Consider the following 20,010-nt stretch of genomic DNA (forward strand, 5'->3'; position numbering starts at 1 on the left):
TGTTTTTAATTTTTAATACACTTGCAAAATTTCTAAAAACCTGTTTTTGTTTTGTCATTATGGGATATTGTGTGTAGATTGATGAGGGATATTTTTTTTTTTATTACATTTTAGAATAAGGCTGTTGCGTAACAGAATTTGGAAAAAGTCATGGGGTCTGAATACTTTCCGAATGCACTGTAAATGTATGGGCACCCATGCATGTGTCTGCATGTGTGTGTTTGCCTCTGTCTCTCACAGCGCTGTTCTCCTTCAACCCCAGGCCTTCTCCGTTGGGCAGCGAGGATCTTCTCTTGGCGGTGGGGGTCTTAATGGGGGTGGTGGAGTCTCCTGGTCTCTTTCTCACCACCACCACCTCACAACACGCCTGGTCCTCATTCAGGGAACTCTTACCTGCGTTTATCACCCTGGAGGAGAGGGGAGCACATACCAAACACACAGGATTAGCTACTTACACTCTTAGAAATAAGGGTAAGGGGTCATTCTATTTAATTGTAATCACTTTTTGACCGCACCCCATTTGATTTGAACAAAACTTGCCATGCGTATAATTGGTCAGAAAGTTACATTTTTTAACTGAATGACAAAACATTAAGGATATAGAGGTGCTCAAAGTTGAACCATTTTGCATTCCCCACCCTACCATTAGACGTTGATATAATTTAAAAGCTTACAAACAGGGTTTTCAAACAACTGAATAATTTATTGAAAAAAAGGGTTTTAATAAACATGCAATTTTTAAACCTTTAACATCAATTATCCAAAAACGCTTCAACTCCAATTTTTTTCACCCTACGGTTAGGCTACAAATAGTTCCTTTGGCCCAGTTTTCCAAAAGTTTTCTGATTTGGATTTCAGGAATTGGATAGGATTAAATGCATAGAAATATAATGAATAGAATGGGTGTCCAAATTCTAGTCAACGATACGCCCATTCTATTCATTGTATGTCTATGCATTTAATCCTATCCGAGTGCCGAATCCGATTAGATAATATTTTAAAAACTGAGCCCGGTTGCACAAAATACACATCATGTACCTTCAGAGGCACACAATGATCTCACATCGTTCTGTTTGGTATCCTTTTGGGTACTTGTATGGATAATCTAGTATAAATGGTACATTTCTGTGACCAATATTTTGAATATAAAAATGGAACAATCACACTCCAAGGTGAAGGTACATTTCTGTTTCCCAGGGTACAAACATATTCTGTGATCCCTCAATATCCATCATAGCTCTATATAAGGTAGATTTTTTTTTTTTGAATATCTGTGCTTTTGCATATACATTGATTAATCTTATGCTACACAAAGATAAATAACATACATTTTTCTCAACTAATCCAATCAGTTAGTCGGATATTTTGCACTCGTTATTGAAATAGTTCCAGTTTAAATGGCTTAGGTACTCTCCTGTATGTTTCTAACGCTGGCAGTCATACAAATTCCAACTGTTGGATAGCCTAACTCTGGCTGGAGTCCAATAGGAATTACACATCACTTTGTAATCCAGAATAATGTGACTTGCAGGTAGGGTAACTACTTACAAGCCTGATATGACCTGTAAACCATGAGTTTCAGGCCACTGAATTAGGGTAAAACTAGGCCTCAAAATAAGGCCTTATGAGCTATGTAATTTGTCATAAAGAGTTACATCTGAATGCTGTTTGTCTAGGAACTCACTCAGGCCACAGGACTGAAAATGAACGAATTAAGAACCGTCACAAAAAAACTGTCATGGGTGGAAATTAACAATTCACTTGAAAAGGCAAGGCACACTGGGAAATTATATTGGAGGCGTGGCTTTCAGTCAGTTATTTTTAGCCAACCGTTAGTGGAAGTGTTGTATCAGTTTAAGTGGTCTATGGTAGAGTGGTCACAGGTACATTTTTGCCATTTACAATAAATAAATGGCTCTTTCACTGTGGTGGTACCCTACAAAGGCAAAATGTACCTATTATAAAAGGCATTATTCTGTACCTGTGGACTATATGTAAGAAAGGAAACATCTGAAGTATTATGTACCTATAACTAAAGGTACAAAGGTGTATCTTACATGGTACCACTACAGTGACTAGTGTTTGTACCCCTTTAAGAACAAATCTAAACCTTTGTTTCTAGGAGTGTAGCAGGGGAAAAAATTAACTGGTCTTGGAAAAGCATCCAGAAGTTACAGCCGTACAGGCAACAGATGATAAACATGAGCGTGCAAACGCACAGCTCTGACTCATCCTTCCCCTATAGGGAGATGCCACCTAAGAGTTCTTTCATGAGTTTTCATCCTTTTACCTTAGCACATTTAATTGCAACTATGATGGTGATACGATATTGATTACAATTATCACCATGAATATTAAGGCTATACGCACTACATGTTACACACATAGACACTCAACCATGCAAATTGGCGGGGTTATTATTTATTTGGACAGCACACATTATAGTCTTACTCTTATACAGACATCGTACACACTCTCACTAAATCACATCCAATATCATACACATCAACTTACTCAGATTTACTACACACATAATATTTTGTCTCACTTTTCAAACATCTGTGGCATTGGCTTACAGGCAAACAGGCAAGGGAATAAAACATATATTGCTAGAACCTATTTCTTGAATTCTAAATATCAGACATTTGAAAGCTCTAGTTTTGACCTTCATAATACCTCTGATGGCAGTAACTTTACAAGCACTAATTATTATTATTATTTTTTTATTTCACCTTTATTTAACCAGGTAGGCTAGTTGAGAACAAGTTCTCATTTGCAACTGCGACCTGGCCAAGATAAAGCATAGCAGTGTGAACAGACAACACAGAGTTACACATGGAGTAAACAATAAACAAGTCAATAACATGGTAGAAAAAAAAGAGAATCTATATACAATGTGTGCAAAAGGCATGAGGTAGGCAATAAATCGAATAATTACAATTTAGCAGATTAACACTGGAGTGATAAATCATCAGATGATCATGTGCAAGAAGAGATACTGGTGTGCAAAAGAGCAGAAAAGTAAATAAATAAAAGCAGTATGGGGGGTGAGGTAGGTAAATTGGGTGGGTAGTTTACAGATGGACTATGTACAGCTGCAGCGATCGGTTAGCTGCTCGGATAGCAGATTTTTAAAGTTGTTGAGGGAGATAAAAGTCTCCAACTTCAGAGATTTTTGCAATTCGTTCCAGTCGCAGGCAGCAGAGAACTGGAAGGAAAGGCGTCCAAATGAGGTTTTGGCTTTAGGGATGATCAGTGAGATACACCTGCTGGAGCGCGTGCTGCGGGTGTGTGTAGCCATCGTGACCAGTGAACTGAGATAAGGCGGCACTTTACCTAGCATAGCCTTGTAGATGACCTGGAGCCAGTGGGTCTGACGACGAACATGTAGCGAGGGCCAGCCGACTAGGGCATACAGGTCGCAGTGGTGGGTCATATAAGGTGCTTTAGTAACAAAACGAATGGCACTGTGATAAACTGCATCCAGTTTGCTGAGTAGAGTATTGGAAGCTATTTTGTAGATGACATCGCCGAAGTCGAGGATCGGTAGGATAGTCAGTTTTACTAGGGTAAGTTTGGCGGCGTGAGTGAAGGAGGCTTTGTTGCGGAATAGAAAGCCGATTCTTGATTTGATTTTGGATTGGAGATGTTTGATATGAGTCTGGAAGGAGAGTTTGCAGTCTAGCCAGACACCTAGGTACTTATAGATGTCCACATATTCTAGGTCGGAACCGTCCAGGGTGGTGATGCTAGTCGGGCGTGCGGGTGCAGGCAGCGAACGGTTGAAAAGCATGCATTTGGTTTTACTAGCGTTTAAGAGCAGTTGGAGGCCACGGAAGGAGTGTTGTATGGCATTGAAGCTCGTTTGGAGGTTAGATAGCACAGTGTCCAAGGAAGGGCCGGAAGTATATAGAATGGTGTCGTCTGCGTAGAGGTGGATCAGGGAATCGCCCGCAGCAAGAGCAACATCATTGATGTATACAGAGAAAAGAGTCGGCCCGAGAATTGAACCCTGTGGTACCCCCATAAAGACTGCCAGAGGACCGGACAACATGCCCTCCGATTTGACACACTGAACTCTGTCTGCAAAGTAGTTGGTGAACCAGGCAAGGCAGTCATTAGAAAAACCGAGGCTACTGAGTCTGCCGATAAGAATATGGTGATTGACAGAGTCGAAAGCCTTGGCCAGGTCGATGAAGACGGCTGCACAGTAATGTCTTTTATCGATGGCGGTTATGATATCGTTTAGTACCTTGAGCGTGGCTGAGGTGCACCCGTGACCGGCTCGGAAACCGGATTGCACAGCGGAGAAGGTACGGTGGGATTCGAGATGGTCAGTGATCTGTTTGTTGACTTGGCTTTCGAAGACCTTAGATAGGCAGGGCAGGATGGATATAGGTCTGTAACAGTTTGGGTCCAGGGTGTCTCCCCCTTTGAAGAGGGGGATGACCGCGGCAGCTTTCCAATCCTTGGGGATCTCAGATGATACGAAGGAGAGGTTGAACAGGCTGGTAATAGGGGGTGCGACAATGGCAGCGGACAGTTTCAGGAATAGGGGGTCCAGATTGTCAAGCCCAGCTGATTTGTATGGGTCCAGGTTTTCCAGCTCTTTCAGAACATCTGCTATCTGGATATGGGTAAAGGAGAAGCTGGGGAGGCTTGGGCGAGTAGCAGCGGGGGGGGCGGGGCTGTTGGCCAAGGTTGGAGTCGCCAGGAGGAAGGCATGGCCAGCCATTGAGAAATGTTTGTTGAAGTTTTCGATTATCACGGACTTATCAGTGGTGACCGTGTTACCTAGCCTCAGTGCAGTGGGCAGCTGGGAGGAGGTGCTCTTGTTTTCCATGGACTTTACAGTATCCCAGAACTTTTTGGAGTTAGAGCTACAGGATGCAAATTTCTGCTTGAAAAAGCTGGCCTTTGCTTTCCTGACTGACTGCGTGTATTGGTTCCTGACTTCCCTGAACAGTTGCATATCGCGGGGGCTCTTCGATGCTATTGCAGTTCGCCACAGGATGTTTTTGTGCTGGTCGAGGGCAGTCAGGTCTGGAGTGAACCAAGGGCTATATCTGTTCTTGGTTCTGCATTTTTTGAACGGAGCATGCTTGTCTAATATGGTGAGGAAGTAACTTTTAAAGAATGACCAGGCATCCTCAACTGACGGGATGAGGTCAATATCCTTCCAGGGTACCCGGGCCAGGTCGATTAGAAAGGCCTGCTCGCAGAAGTGTTTTAGGGAGCGTTTGACAGTGATGAGGGGTGGTCGTTTGACCGCGGACCCGTGGCGGATACAGGCAATGAGGCAGTGATCGCTGAGATCTTGATTGAAGACAGCAGAGGTGTATTTGGAGGGCAGGTTGGTCAGGATAATGTCTATTAGGGTGCCCATGTTTACGGATTTAGGGTTGTACCTGGTGGGTTCCTTGATGATTTGTGTGAGATTGAGGGCATCAAGCTTGGATTGTAGGACTGCCGGGGTGTTAAGCATATCCCAGTTTAGGTCACCTAACAGAACAAACTCTGAAGCTAGATGCGGAGCGATCAATTCACAGATGGTGTCCAGGGCACAGCTGGGAGCTGAGGGGGGTCGGTAGCAGGCGGCAACAGTGAGAGACTTATTTCTGGAGAGATTAATTTTTAAAATTAGAAGTTCGAACTGTTTGGGCATAGACCTGGAAAGTATGACAGAACTTTGCAGGCTATCTTTGCAGTAGATTGCAACTCCTCCCCCTTTGGCAGTTCTATCTTGACGGAAAGTGTTATAGTTGGGTATGGAAATCCCAGAATTTTTGGTGGCCTTCCTAAGCCAGGATTCGGACACGGCAAGGACATCAGGGTTGGCAGAGTGTGCTAAAGCGGTGAGTAAGGCAAACTTAGGGAGGAGGCTTCTGATGTTGACATGCATGAGGCCAAGGCTTTTTCGATCACAGAAGTCAACAAATGAGGGTGACTGGGGACATGCAGGGCCTGGGTTTACCTCCACATCACCCGAGGAACAGAGGAGTAGTAGGATGAGGGTGCGGCTAAAGGCTATCAAAACTGGTCGCCTAGAGCGTTGGGGACAAAGAATAAAAGGAGCAGATTTATGGGCGTGGTAGAATAGATTCTGGGCATAATGTGCAGACAGGGGTATGGTGGGGCACGGGTACAGCGGAGGCAAGCCCAGGCACTGGGTGATGATAAGAGAGGTTGTATCTCTGGACATGCTGGTCTCAATGGGTGAGGTCACCGCATGTGTGGGGGGTGGGACAAAGGAGGTATCAGAGGTACGGAGAGTGGAACTACGGGGTCCATTGCAAACCAAAACAATGATAATGATAACTAGCCTGAACAACAGTATGCAAGGCATATTGATATTTGAGAGAGACATACAATAAGGCATAAAGTGATTGCAGGTCTTGATTGGGAGAGCTAGCTAAAACAACAGGTAAGATAACAGCAGCAATAACAGGGTGCTAGTCTAACACAGCAACAACAGGTAAAAATGGCGACGACTAGGCAGAGAGGGTCGGATTAACTACACACAGATCCTGAGTTAAAGCACAGAGCCAACAGATAAAACACAAATAAACAGAATGGAGTACCGTGAATTAATGGACAGTCAAGCAGGCATCAGCTATGTAGCCAAGTGATCATAGTGTCCAGGGGGCAGCCGTAGATGGAGCAGGGAGGCCTCCACTAAGCTAGCACGCGGCGTTTAAAGTTAGTAGCCCGGGGGGTGGTCTGCTCAGACGGAGGGGGTCTGCTCAGACGTGGTCGTGTCGACAGAGAATCCAAGCCGGATGGCGATGGCGAAAGAGAGGTTGTGAATTGTAGAATTGTGTTTGCTAACTGGTGCTAGCTTCGTGGCAGTGGCGCTAGCTGCGCTAGCTGCAAGCTAGCTGTGAGGATCAGAAGTAGTGGCTCAGGGATTACGGCAGGAATCCGGCGTTGTTGTCGAGAGACAGTCCGATGCTGGTAAATTGGTGAGTAATATCCAGGCTAATAACAGGGCTGGTGTCTGTGCAGAAGGTAAAAGCTGCTAGCAGCGGCAAAAAATGGCTAAATTAGCTTGTAGCTGATTTAGACCAGTTGTGATGGATTGGCAGGGCTCTGTGTCGGCAAAAAAGGTCCAGTCCAATTGGCAAAAGAGGTATTGTAGCCCAAGAATTCGCTGGTAGACCTCTTCGGCTAGCCGGCAGATGGGCCTAGCTCGAGGCTAGCTCAAGGCTAACTGGTGCTTGCTTCGGGACAGAGGTGTTAGCCAGTAGTAGCCACTCGGTTGCAGCTAGCTAGCTGTGATGATACGGTGTAATTGTCCAGAGCTTGCGTCAGGAATCCGGTGATGTGGTAGAGAAAAAGCAGTCCTATATGCTCTGGGTTGATATCGCGCTTGCAGACTGGCAGGTATTGGCCCGAGCTGAAGCTGGCTGTGTCCGAGTTAAGGGTGAAGACCGCAGCAGTGGCTAACTGACTACTAGCTAGTAGCTAGTTATCTGGCTAGCTTCTGATTGGGGTTACGGTTCTAAAGTATAAAAAATAGCAGGTCCGTACCACATTGGGTGAGGCGGAATGTAGGAATGTATATTCAGTTCCTAGATGGAAAGTGAAATTAAAATATATACGAAATGTATACGAAAAATACGAGGACTATTTACACGGGACAAGACAAGACAAACACACGTCCGACTGGTGCCCCTCTTCCCAGCATAGGGCACTAGTCGATTCAGGCCGTCATTGTAAATAAGAATTTGTCCTTAACTGACTTGCCTAGTTAAATCTATATATTTTTTATATGTATACGTGAATTTGACCAAATACTTTTGGTTCCCTAAAATGGGGGGACTATGAAAAAAAAGTGCTGTATATTTTTATGGTTCACCCGATATGGATGGAAATACCCTCAAATTAAAGCTGACAGTCTGCACTTATAGTTATACTCATTGTATAATTTCAAATCCAAAGTGCTGAAAGCCGAAACAACAACAAAAAACTGTCACTGTTCAAATACTTTTGCACCTCACTGTAGCACCAGTCTGTGGGTGTCTGCTCTGCAAATGTAGCAGCATCACCCATACTCATGATCTACTGCTCAGAGCAGAAACCTTGTTCACTGTGTGTGAGTGTGAGTGTGTGTGTGTGTCTTTGTGTGTGTGAAAATCACCCAAGGGTCAGACAGAGCGAGAGAGAGCGAGAGAGATAGTGTCACCTCTGTCAGTCAAACACTTCTCTCCTCTTCAATGAGTCTTAGGGATGCTATGCCACAATGTGATTACTCTAGTGGCTGTTATCCAAGAAGGCCACAGGGAGAAAAACAATGGTATGGAGTAGTCTGGATGAACCCCACAGTTTCTTCCAGATCAGACAGTCAAATTGTCAGATTACTCATTACTGCCGATTATCAGCCCTCCTCCCATTACATAATTTAGCAGACGCTCTTGTCCAAATCAATTTACAATCAGTGCATTACACTAAGGTTGATTAAAAAGACATCACAATAGTGTAAAATTATCCTACTATACTTTTAGAAATGAAATACTACTGTAAACTTAATATTAGTATTTAACAGTAGTTGACTGTAATTACATGGGATTGGTGCAAGCAGGTTAGATATTAGGCATTTGTATATTACAGAATATTTCGTTTTACTATCACTTGCAGTTATAGAGGCCTAAACAAAGCCAAACTGGCTGTGATTACAGAGCAAACCACTCAACTTAAAGGTTTTAAACCTTGCTGACATTTCGATCTGTCCCCTATAACCATACAAAAGTGTTAGGGCACCACTACTATATACACTGCTCAAAAAAATAAAGGGAACACTTAAACAACACAATGTAACTCCAAGTCAATCACACTTCTGTGAAATCAAACTGTCCACTTAGGAAGCAACACTGATTGACAATAAATTTCACATGCTGTTGTGCAAATGGAATAGACAACAGGTGGATATTATAGGCAATTAGCAAGACACCCCCAATAAAGGAGTGGTTCTGCAGGTGGTGACCACAGACCACTTCTCAGTTCCTATGCTTCCTGGCTGATGTTTTGGTCACTTTTGAATGCTGGCGGTGCTTTCACTCTAGTGGTAGCATGAGACGGAGTCTACAACCCACACAAGTGTCTCAGGTAGTGCAGCTCATCCAGGATGGCACATCAATGCGAGCTGTGGCAAGAAGGTTTGCTGTGTCTGTCAGCGTAGTGTCCAGAGCATGGAGGCGCTACCAGGAGACAGGCCAGTACATCAGGAGACGTGGAGGAGGCCGTAGGAGGGCAACAACCCAGCAGCAGGACCGCTACCTTCGCCTTTGTGCAAGGAGGAGCAGGAGGAGCACTGCCAGAGCCCTGCAAAATGACCTCCAGCAGGCCACAAATGTGCATGTGTCTGCTCAAACGGTCAGAAACAGACTCCATGAGGGTGGTATGAGGGCCCGACGTCCACAGGTGGGGGTTGTGCTTACAGCCCAACACCGTGCAGGACGTTTGGCATTTGCCAGAGAACACCAAGATTGGCAAATTCGCCACTGGCGCCCTGTGCTCTTCACAGATGAAAGCAGGTTCACACTGAGCACATGTGACAGACGTGACAGAGTCTGGAGACGCCGTGGAGAACGTTCTGCTGCCTGCAACATCCTCCAGCATGACCGGTTTGGCGGTGGGTCAGTCATGGTGTGGGGTGGCATTTCTTTGGGGGGCCGCACAGCCCTCCATGTGCTCGCCAGAGGTAGCCTGACTGCCATTAGGTACCGAGATGAGATCCTCAGACCCCTTGTGAGACAATATGCTGGTGCGGTTGGCCCTGGGTTCCTCCTAATGCAAGACAATGCTAGACCTCATGTGGCTGGAGTGTGTCACCAGTTCCTGCAAGAGGAAGGCATTGATGCTATGGACTGGCCCGCCCGTTCCCCAGACCTGAATCCAATTGAGCACATCTGGGACATCATGTCTCGCTCCATCCACCAACGCCACGTTGCACCACAGACTGTCCGGGAGTTGGCGGATGCTTTAGTCCAGGTCTGGGAGGAGATCCCTCAGGAGACCATCCGCCACCTCATCAGGAGCATGCCCAGGCGTTGTAGGGAGGTCATACAGGCACGTGGAGGCCACACACACTACTGAGCCTCATTTTGACTTGTTTTAAGGACATTACATCAAAGTTGGATCAGCCTGTAGTGTGGTTTTCCACTTTAATTTTGAGTGTGACTCCAAATCCAGACCTCCATGGGTTGATCAATTTGATTTCCATTGATAATTTTTGTGTGATTTTGTTGTCAGCATATTCAACTATGTAAAGAAAAAAGTATTTAATAAGAATATTTCCTTCATTCAGATCTAGGATGTGTTATTTTAGTGTTCCCTTTATTTTTTTGAGCAGTGTATATATATATATATATAGTTATTTATTTTTTTGCTAAAAATGTGGGTCTCAATGACGGGTCGCCACTGCATAGGAGATTTGATGATGATGCTCCTGTTTTCTTTGCGCCTTGCGGTAACTCTCCATGGTTCTAAATCAATAGATGTTTCGTAGTCTGAAAAATTCGGAAATATGAACTTGCTTGACCAGTCTGTAGGTCATATAACTGTTTGTTACATGCAATATGGTTGGTGGATTTCACCAACCAGAGGTTGCTCTCCAGTCTTGTGATGAAACAAAGGTGTGGTTGAATTTATTCTGCCACTGTGTCTTCTTCTTGTCTTTTTTATTTAACTAGGCAAGTCAGTTAAGAACACATTTTAATTTACACTGACAGCCTAACCCGGCCAAACCCGGACGACGCTCTGCTAATTGTGCGCCCCCCTATGGGACTCCCAATCACGGCCAGATGTGATACAGTCTGGATTCAAACCAGGGACTGTAGTGACGCCTCTTGCACTGAGATGCAGTGCCTTAGACCACTGCGCCACTCGCGAGCTCAATATAATAAATATATATAAAATAAATATATATCATGGTCACAAGGCATATGAACTAACAGGTTATAAAGCAAACAATGCAATTGTCACAACACATAGGTTGTAACCAAATTATGGCTATTTTGGGGGGTTTGGCTACCCCAGTGATTTTACTCACACACCGCTACTGGTAAAGACCCAGCTCCTAGGGCTGATGAGAGCTAGCCCCCTTTTCTGAAGTGGAAAACTGCTGCATATTGGATGATGTAACTGAGTGAGCTCTGATGGAATTTCGCCCTGTTGATGTTGACTTGCGGAGAACAGGTGATGAATGGGAGAATGAAACATGTAAGGCCATTAAAATCAGCATAATAGTGTGCAGTATAAAACAACCGCATATAGACAAAGGATTAGCCTATTTCAATGAGCTGTTATGGCAAAAATGTTGCTATTATCACACATTTAAGTTAGGACTTCAGGATTGTTTTCGTTTCCAATAAATGCATGGGTCTACACAAGGAATTTCTATTTGGCCTACATCTATCTACAGATGAGCAGGCTACATTGGAAGGTTTATTCTCGTGCGTCTGAGCTGAGCTGTGCGTGGGAGCAGGCAGGCAAGGAGCTGTCAGTGGCACGCAAACTCCATGGCCATAAATAACATTCCCAGATGCTATCTTCTCTCCTTCTCTCCATCCTCATACATGCATACACTCTCTCTCTCTCTCTCTGTTTCATGCGAATAACATATTGGACTGTGACACACAACACAAATCTATGATAGAATGAAACATGTAGGCTATTGCCTAGTATGTGGCACGCATTTGAATCTAGTTCCAAAACCGTTATCTGTAAAAGGCAGCGGATGCTGAGGCAGAGAGATGGGCTATGGGTGCAGCCTTGCAATTAAACTAAAGAAAGGGTTGACAAATCTTGGAAGATGGACGTATCTATAGGCTACATCAGTTTAGGCTACTGTACTTACTCTGCGTAACCAGTGGCCCACGGCAATCTCTTCGTCTCTTTGAGGATGAGAATCGGCCGTCCTATGTGATCTGCGGAGCATTCGATTTCATCCTGGGTCAGTCCTAGGAACTCGGGTCTCGTGTAGGGGAATTTCAGCGGCAGTTCTGATCCGGAAGAGTCACCTTCGGCGCCACCAGCCACAACGCCTCCCATGAAATTGGCCACCGCAGATTTAACCCGAGTGAGCATGTTCGTGCCGCGTCGTGGGTCAGTGCTGTGCGGTGCGCCAGCGCGGCTCCCCTTTCCCGAATTTCCCCCCAGCTCGGCGACACGTTTCGACGACAGCGCGATGGATGAAAAAAATACCTCCTCCGATTCAGGATTTTATTCAAAGCTGCTGGAGAGAGAGCTAAAGCCCTCTTGTGGACGCGGAAATACACTCGCGATTAACAGAGTCATGTGATTTCAGCCTATCAAGCTGCTGGATTTGGTCGCCAGGGCCACCGCACGAGCACTGAGCTATAGGGTTGATTAACAGTTGGGGGTCAAAGGTATCACTTATCCTGGGATCTTGAGCATTGTAGACAAAGTCTACAATCTGTCAGGGACAACCCCTGGATTTACACGCATCTTGGAGTTTCCCCAGAGGTGTGTGTTATCAGGGGGAAACTTTTGTTTAGGAAGTGGAGGGGGGGGGGGGGGCATTTATATATCTATATCTTTTTTGATTCATAAATGTTTTATCCAGTCGGATAAACACTTCAAAACACCCTACCTGACCGTTCTGAGGGTCTTGAAATGTAACATCCAAACAAAATCTTGGCCCATATTTAAACTATTTTTGCAATACAAAATTCTCCAGACCTCCAAGGTCCGTGTACGTTTTGTTATTTTAATTACCGAGTCAAAAAAGGGAAAGGAAAAACAGAAAACAGCTCATTTTCGTTTTTGTTGCTGAATTTGAAAAATGAAAATCAGATAGGACTTGTTTTCTCATTTATATTATTGAAATTGGTTGGACATGGAATATTTGTTCCATTTGTTTTTCTATCTTGAATATTCACGGGGCTTAGGGTGTGTGTTTACAGTCTGGGTTGGCAGCACAAACAAATGATTAGACTGTGTGAGTGTGACAGGAAGATAAAAATACTTATGTTAGCTAAGATGCAGAACTTAATATTAAGTTAGCATGCCAATATAATAAACTCAACAACAGCTGAACAAAGTTGGTGTCATGGATCCCTCTGGACCTTTCATTGTGCACACCTGGCCCCTATTCCCACTGATTAGCATGTTATATATGTGCTCTGTTCCCTCTGTCGGTTATTGTTCCCATGTCTGTTGGTGGTGTGAGTACCTAGACGTTGGTTCAGCTGTTATGCTGTGTGCTATATATATTGTGTATTATGGGTATTGTCCCATGGCGTTCAACGAGGTTTACCCTCACTCTTTTGTTTGGGTACAGCCCAGTGTTATTGTATACGTGTTTGTTTTGGGTATATTAAAAACCCCTATTGTGTATTCCTGTGTCTGTCTCCAAAATTCTTTATACCAGCGTGACAGTTGGCTTGCACTAGCTAGCAGGCTGCTATCTAGCCCCACCTGCTTACTGACTATAGACATGCTAGCTAGTGGAAGTAAGTTAGTCCCTCAACCTGCTACAAGATGATGCCCGGCCAGAGCTACCTGCTGCAGAAAGGACAGATTTCTCCATTACTTTCTGAAGCCAATTTAGCTAGATCTTCTGTCAGCTGATGGTGTTTATTGACTGAATAATAATGAACAGCAGATATTGTAAATGGTTACCTATCTGGCACTTTGCATAGCTATCTTAGCTATTGCTTACACATACAACAATATCCAATCAAGCAATAGTCAGAGCTGATGTGTGTGTTTGTGTGTGAGAGAGTTCTGAATGTTCCCGCAGCAGAAAATCACAGTATGGCATCTCATGTGATCATCATGAACTTCATATAATTACATCAGCCAATACAGTAAGTTAAAATAAGCCTTTTTATTGGTATGGGTATAGGTCACCTACATCCGTTCCTGCTCACTGAAAGGCAGACATAGGCTATACTCTTCAGCTGTGAACACGACTATTGTTGCAACAATTTGCCTACTTCTCTGAATGTACACAGAGTATACCAAACATTAAGAAAACTTCAGAACAGCCTCAATTCATGGCATGGCATGACTCTACAAGGTGTCAAAATCGTTCCACATGGATGCTGGATTCACCTGGTCAGTCTATTTCATGGAAAGAGTATGTGTTCCTAATGTTTTGTATACTCAGTGTATCTAGGTGTAGGATCTTAATTTGATCACCCTGTTGCAGGAAATTGAGATGCAGACCATTCAATGAGAGACTCTGTGAATACACACTTAGATCTTTCTTGAATTGTATGTGTGTAAGTAAGTGGGGACGGGGAGAAGAGTGTACAGGAGGAGTGCATAAACATAAGTTAGTTGAAATCAAATAAAATGATTTAAATACAGTAAGACATTGTTAGTTTGGCAAAAAAAACCTTAGCCAACATTTGTGGGTTACATCTTTTGTCCAATGGAAAATAATTGCAAAAAAGGCAGATGACCTATGTAGCAAATTAGGCTTAAGTATCATTTGAGGGCTCACTAATGCAATAAAGTCTGTCTGGTCATTTGTTCGTGGGCTGTAGCCTCAAGCCTGATATGAATAATAATACAGCCAGTGTCACATTTTTGATACTTCATCCAAAGTGCTTTACCTTAAAATGTGCAAACAGGCTTAAAAACAGGAAGTGCTAACTGGTGGATGGTGACTGCATTTTGCCTGTAGTAAATAGATACAGTGGGGCAAAAAAGTGTTTAGTCAGCCACCAATTGTGCAAGTTCTCCCACTTAAAAAGATGAGAGAGGCCTGTAATTTTCATCATAGGTACACTTCAACTATGACAGACAAAATGAAAAAAAAAATCCAGAAAATCACATTGTAGGATTTTTAATGAATTTATTTGCAAATTATGGTGGAAAATAAGTATTTGGTCAATAACAAAAGTTTATCTCAATACTTTGTTATATACCCTTTGTTGGCAATGACAGAGGTCAAACGTTTTCTGTAAGTCTTCACAAGGTTTTCACACACTGTTGCTGGTATTTTGGCCCATTCCTCCATGCAGATCTCCTCTAGAGCAGTGATGTTTTGGGGCTGTTGCTGGGCAACACGGACTTTCAACTCCCTCCAAAGATTTTCTATGGGGTTGAGATCTGGAGACTGGCTAGGCCACTCCAGGACCTTGAAATGCTTCTTATTTCTCAGTCTTCTGTCACCATCAGCTGACAGAAGATCTAGCTAAGTATTCTACATAAAGTAATGGAGAAATCTTACCTTTCTGCAGCAGGTAGCTCTAGTCGGGCAGCGTCATCAAGTCGATATGATATGGATTTGACGTTTAAAATTAAGAAGCTAAGATTTAAAGTCGTCTGTTTCTACGGAAACAGATCGTGCCTTTCTCTATGCAGTAGGAAGCCGATTATGCAGTGAACCTTTATCTGTTCTTGATTACGGTGATATTATTTATCAAAGTGCTTCTGATGCTTCTCTTAAACCTTTGGATGTCATCTACCACCGTGCCCTTCGTTTTGTTACAGGTGACACTTTTGATATTCATCACTGCACCTTGTATCGAAAGGTTGGCTGGACTTCACGAAAGAACCGTAGAGCTCAATATTACTCCCTTTATGTTTACAAGGCCCTAACTTTGCTGTTGAAGTATAGACACCCGAGTTGCCTAACCCGTTAACAGGATTGGTTAACTCTTGAGTTTCCTAGGGTCTCCACTGGGCTAGATAAATCTGCTTTTAGTTTTAATGCACCGTATTGCTGGAACAAAATTCGAAATATATTTCATCTTGATATTCCTGGTGCCCCTCGGGCAATTTAAAGTATTAATGGGGGACTTATTTGTGGAAGAATGTAACTGTTTTTCTGGGCGATTTGGGATGTTTTATTTGTGCTTCCCATGACTGTGTTTTTGTATTTTAATGTGGGTATATATTTACTGTAGGTCACGGGGGGTTGGTGGAACCTTAATTGGAGAGAACGGGCTCGTGGTAACGGCTGGAGCGGAATTGGTGGAATGTTTTCAAATACTTCAAACACAAGGTCCCATGTGTTTGATGTCCTTCCATTATTATGAGCAGTCCTTCCCTCAGCAGCCTTCACTGCTGTACAACATTACAACATTTAAAACATGAACAACATCTACACTGTATTTCTGATCAATTTAATGTTTTTTTTAAATGGACAAAAAAGGTGCTTTTCTTTCAAAAACAAGGACATTTCTAAGTGACCCCAAACTTTTGAACGGCAGTGTATATTTTTTTTACATTGTTGGCAAACTGATATCTGACACTTATTCATGCCAAAATAACATGCAAAAGGGTGAGGCTTTTTTCCTAAACAGGTGGGGCTCAAAACAGCCTCTGCCCCACCTGCCCTGAATGACAGGTTGACGCTGACCAACATACTGTACCTCTTACTGTACCTTTCTAGAAACACAATGTAATACACAGTCATATCCAGTAGATGGAGTCATTACACAGAGAGATAAGACTGATTAAGGTACTTTGGGTCACTAGCTTTTCAATATGTTCACAAAATATTTGCTTTCATGAAATACTTACATCACTACAAATCATTTTGTATACCCTAGGGGATGATATTGCGCCAAGCACCATGACCAAACATGCTTAAATCTATAGAAAATATGTGCTACTTCCAGTAAGACATCCATTACGCCTGAAGAATTTCCCTTTGTCCCTTGCAGCCTTCAGATTATAATGGGATCAATGGTCTCACACATGCAATTTTCCCATTCACAGTCACGGAACCATAGTTATATGAGATCATAAAACAAGGACCTGTCTGACAACCTCTTATCTGTCTCTCTTCCCAACATCATTACATGCTATTAATTATGTCACTACATGGTTTTAAAGAACTTAGGGCAAAGGTTGCTTTCCAGAGAGACATCCGGGATTGTAACATACTCTGTTTCACGGAAACATGGCTCTCTGGGGACATGCTGTTGGAGTCGATACGACCACCGGGATTCTTTGTTCGTCGCGCCGACAGGAATAAACATCTCTCTGGGAAGAAGGGCAGGGGTGTATGTTTCATGATTAATGGCTCATGGTGTAATTGTAACAACATACAGGAATTTATGTTCACCTAACCTAGAATTCCTTACAATTAAATGCTGACTGTATTATCTCCCAAGATAATTCTTGTCGGTTATTGTCACAGCCATGTATATCTCCCCTCAAGCTGATACCACGACAACCCTCAATGAACTACACTGGACTTTATGAAAACTGGAAACCATATATCCTGAGGCAGCATTTATTGCAGCTGGGGATTTTAACAATGCAAATTTGAGAACAAAGCTATCTAAATTCTATCAGCATATTAATTGTAGTACCCGGGCTGGCAAAACACTGGATCACTGCTACTCTAACTTTCACAATGCATACAAGGCCCTCCCCCGCCCTCCATTCGGCAAATCTGACCACTACTCCATTTTGCTTCTCCCCTCCTATAGGTAGAAACTCAAACAGGATGTACCAGTGACAATGACCATTCAACGCTGGTCTGACCAATTGGAATCCATGCTTCAAGATTGTTTTGATCATTCGGACTGGGACATGTTCAGGGTAGCCTCAGAGAATAATATAGATTTATATGCTGATTCAGTGAGTGAGTTGATAAGGATGTGCATAAGAAATGTTGTACCCACTGTACATATTAAAACCTACCCTAACCAGAAACTGTGGATAGATGTCAGCATTCGCACAAAACTGAAAGCGCGAACCACCGCATTTAACCATGGAAAGAGGACCGGGAATATGGCCGAATACAAACAGTGCAGTTTTCCCTCCGCAAGGCAATCAAACAAGCGAAATGTCAGTACAGGAACAAGGTGGAGTCGCAATTCAATGGCTCAGACACGAGACGTATGTGGCAGGTTCTACAGACAATCACGGACTACAAAAAGAAAATCAGTCACAGACTCCGACGTCTTGCTTCCAGACAAACTAAACACCTTTTTTGCCTGCTTTGAGGATAACACAGTGCCACCGACATGGACCGCTACCAAGGACTAGGCTCTCCTCCTTCCTGGCCGACATGAGTAAGACATTTAAGCGTGTTAACCCTCGCAAGGCTGCCGGCCTAGACGGCATCCCTAGCCGCGTCCTCAGAGCATGCTCAGACCAGCTGGCTGGTGTGTTTACGGACATATTCAATCTCTCCCTATCCCGGTCTGTGGTCCCTACATGCTTCAAAATGGCCACCATTATTCTTGTACCCAGGAAGGCAAAGGTAACTGAACTGAATGACTTTCGCCCCGTAGCACTCACCTCTGTCATCATGAGGTGCTTTGAGAGACTAGTGAAGGATCAAATCACCTCCACCTTACCTGTCACACTAGACTCACCGCAATTTGCATACCGCCCCAATAGGTCCACAGACGATGCAATCGCCATCACACTGCACACTACCCTATCCCATCTGGACAAGAGGAATACCTACATAAGAAAGCTGTTGATTGACTACAGCTCAGCATTCAACACCATAGTACACTGCAACCTCATCATCAAGCTTGAGGCCCTGGGTCTCAAACCCGCCCTGCGCGATTGGGTTCTGGACCTCCTGATAGGCCGCCCCCAGGTGGTGAAGGTAGGAAACAACATCCCCACTTTGCTGATCCTCAACATTGGGGCCCCACAAGGGTGCATGCTCAGCCCCCTCCTGTACTCCCTGTTCACCCGGCCATGCACGCCTCCAACTCGATCATCAAGTTTGCAGACGACACAAGAGTAGTAGGCTCGATCAACAACAATGATGAGACAGCCTATAGCGAGGAGGTGAGGGCACTCAGAGTGTGGTGTCAGGAAAACAACCTCTCACTCATTGTCAACAAAACAAAGGAGATGATCATGGACTTCAGCAAACAGGAGAGGGAGCACCCCCCTATCCACATCGACGGGACAGCAGTTGAGAAGGTGGAAAGATTTCAGTTCCTCGGCGTACACATCATGGACAAACTGAAATGGTCCACCCACACAGACAGTGTGGTGAAGAAGGCGCAACTGCGCCTCTTCAACCTCAGGAGGCTGAAGAAATGTGTCACTTTAAACCCTCACAAACTTTTAGAGATGCACAATCGAGAGCATCCTGTCGAGCTGTATCACCACCTGGTATGGCAACTGCACCACCCACAACCGCAGGGCTCTCCAGAGAGTAGTGCGGTCTGCACAACGCATCACCAGGGGCAAACTACCTGCCCTACAGGACAGCTACAGCACTCGATGTCACAGGAAGGCCAAAAAGATCATCAAGGACAACAACCACCTCAGCCACTACCTGTTCACCCCGCTTACAATCCAGAAGGCGGAGGTCAGTACAGGTGCATCAAAGCTGGGACAGAGAGACTGAAAAATAGCTTCAAGGCCATCAGACTGTTAAACAGCCATCACTAACAGAGAGAGGCTGCTGCCTACGTACAAACTTGAAATCATTGCCCAACTAACAAATTGATCACTTGTCACTTTATTTAATGCCACTTTAATAATGATGTCAGAGGAAGGCCCTAAAAATTGTCAAAAACTCCAGCCACCCTAGTCATACTGTTCTCTCTGCTACCGCATGGCAAGCGGTACCAGAGAAGCCAAGGCTTCTTAACAGCTTCTACCCCCAAACCATAAGACTCCTGAACAGCTAATCAAAGGGCTACGCAGACCCCTCTTTTACGCTGCTGCTACTCTCTGTTTATAATCTATACATAGTCACTCTAACTCTACCTACATGTACATATTACCTCAATTTAACTCGACCTACCGGTGCCCCTGCACATTGACTCTGTACCGGTACTACCTGCATATTGCCTCGCTTGTTATTTTACTGCTGCGGTTTAATTATTTGTTACTTTTATTTTCTATTTTCTACTTAGTTTTTACTTAACACTTATTTATTTTATTTTTTTCGGAACTTCTTAAAGCATTGTTGGTTAAGGGCTTGTAAGTGAGCATTTGACAAATATAATTTGATTTGATTTGTATTTTATACCATCTATTGCATCTTGCCTATGCCGCTCTGTCATTGCTCATCCATATATTTATATGTACATATTC

General features: G+C 43.9%; 1 protein-coding gene across 1 annotated transcript in view; it reads right to left on the bottom strand.

Annotated features, from left to right (window-relative positions):
* The window catches only part of LOC139566052 (protein phosphatase 1H-like), a 55,719-nt gene extending 43,395 nt beyond the window's left edge, over positions 1-12,324 (bottom strand). The window contains exons 1-2 of the mRNA XM_071386904.1: positions 11,858-12,324; positions 239-407 (exon numbers count right to left, since the gene is read on the bottom strand). Of these exons, the coding sequence (XP_071243005.1) occupies positions 239-407; positions 11,858-12,087 (399 nt within the window). The 5' untranslated portion in view covers positions 12,088-12,324. The remainder of the gene's footprint in view (positions 1-238; positions 408-11,857) is intronic.
* Positions 12,325-20,010: the final 7,686 nt, after the last annotated feature.

Source organism: Salvelinus alpinus, chromosome 37 (genome assembly GCF_045679555.1).
Source record: "Salvelinus alpinus chromosome 37, SLU_Salpinus.1, whole genome shotgun sequence".
Classification (NCBI taxonomy): Eukaryota; Metazoa; Chordata; class Actinopteri; order Salmoniformes; family Salmonidae; genus Salvelinus; species Salvelinus alpinus.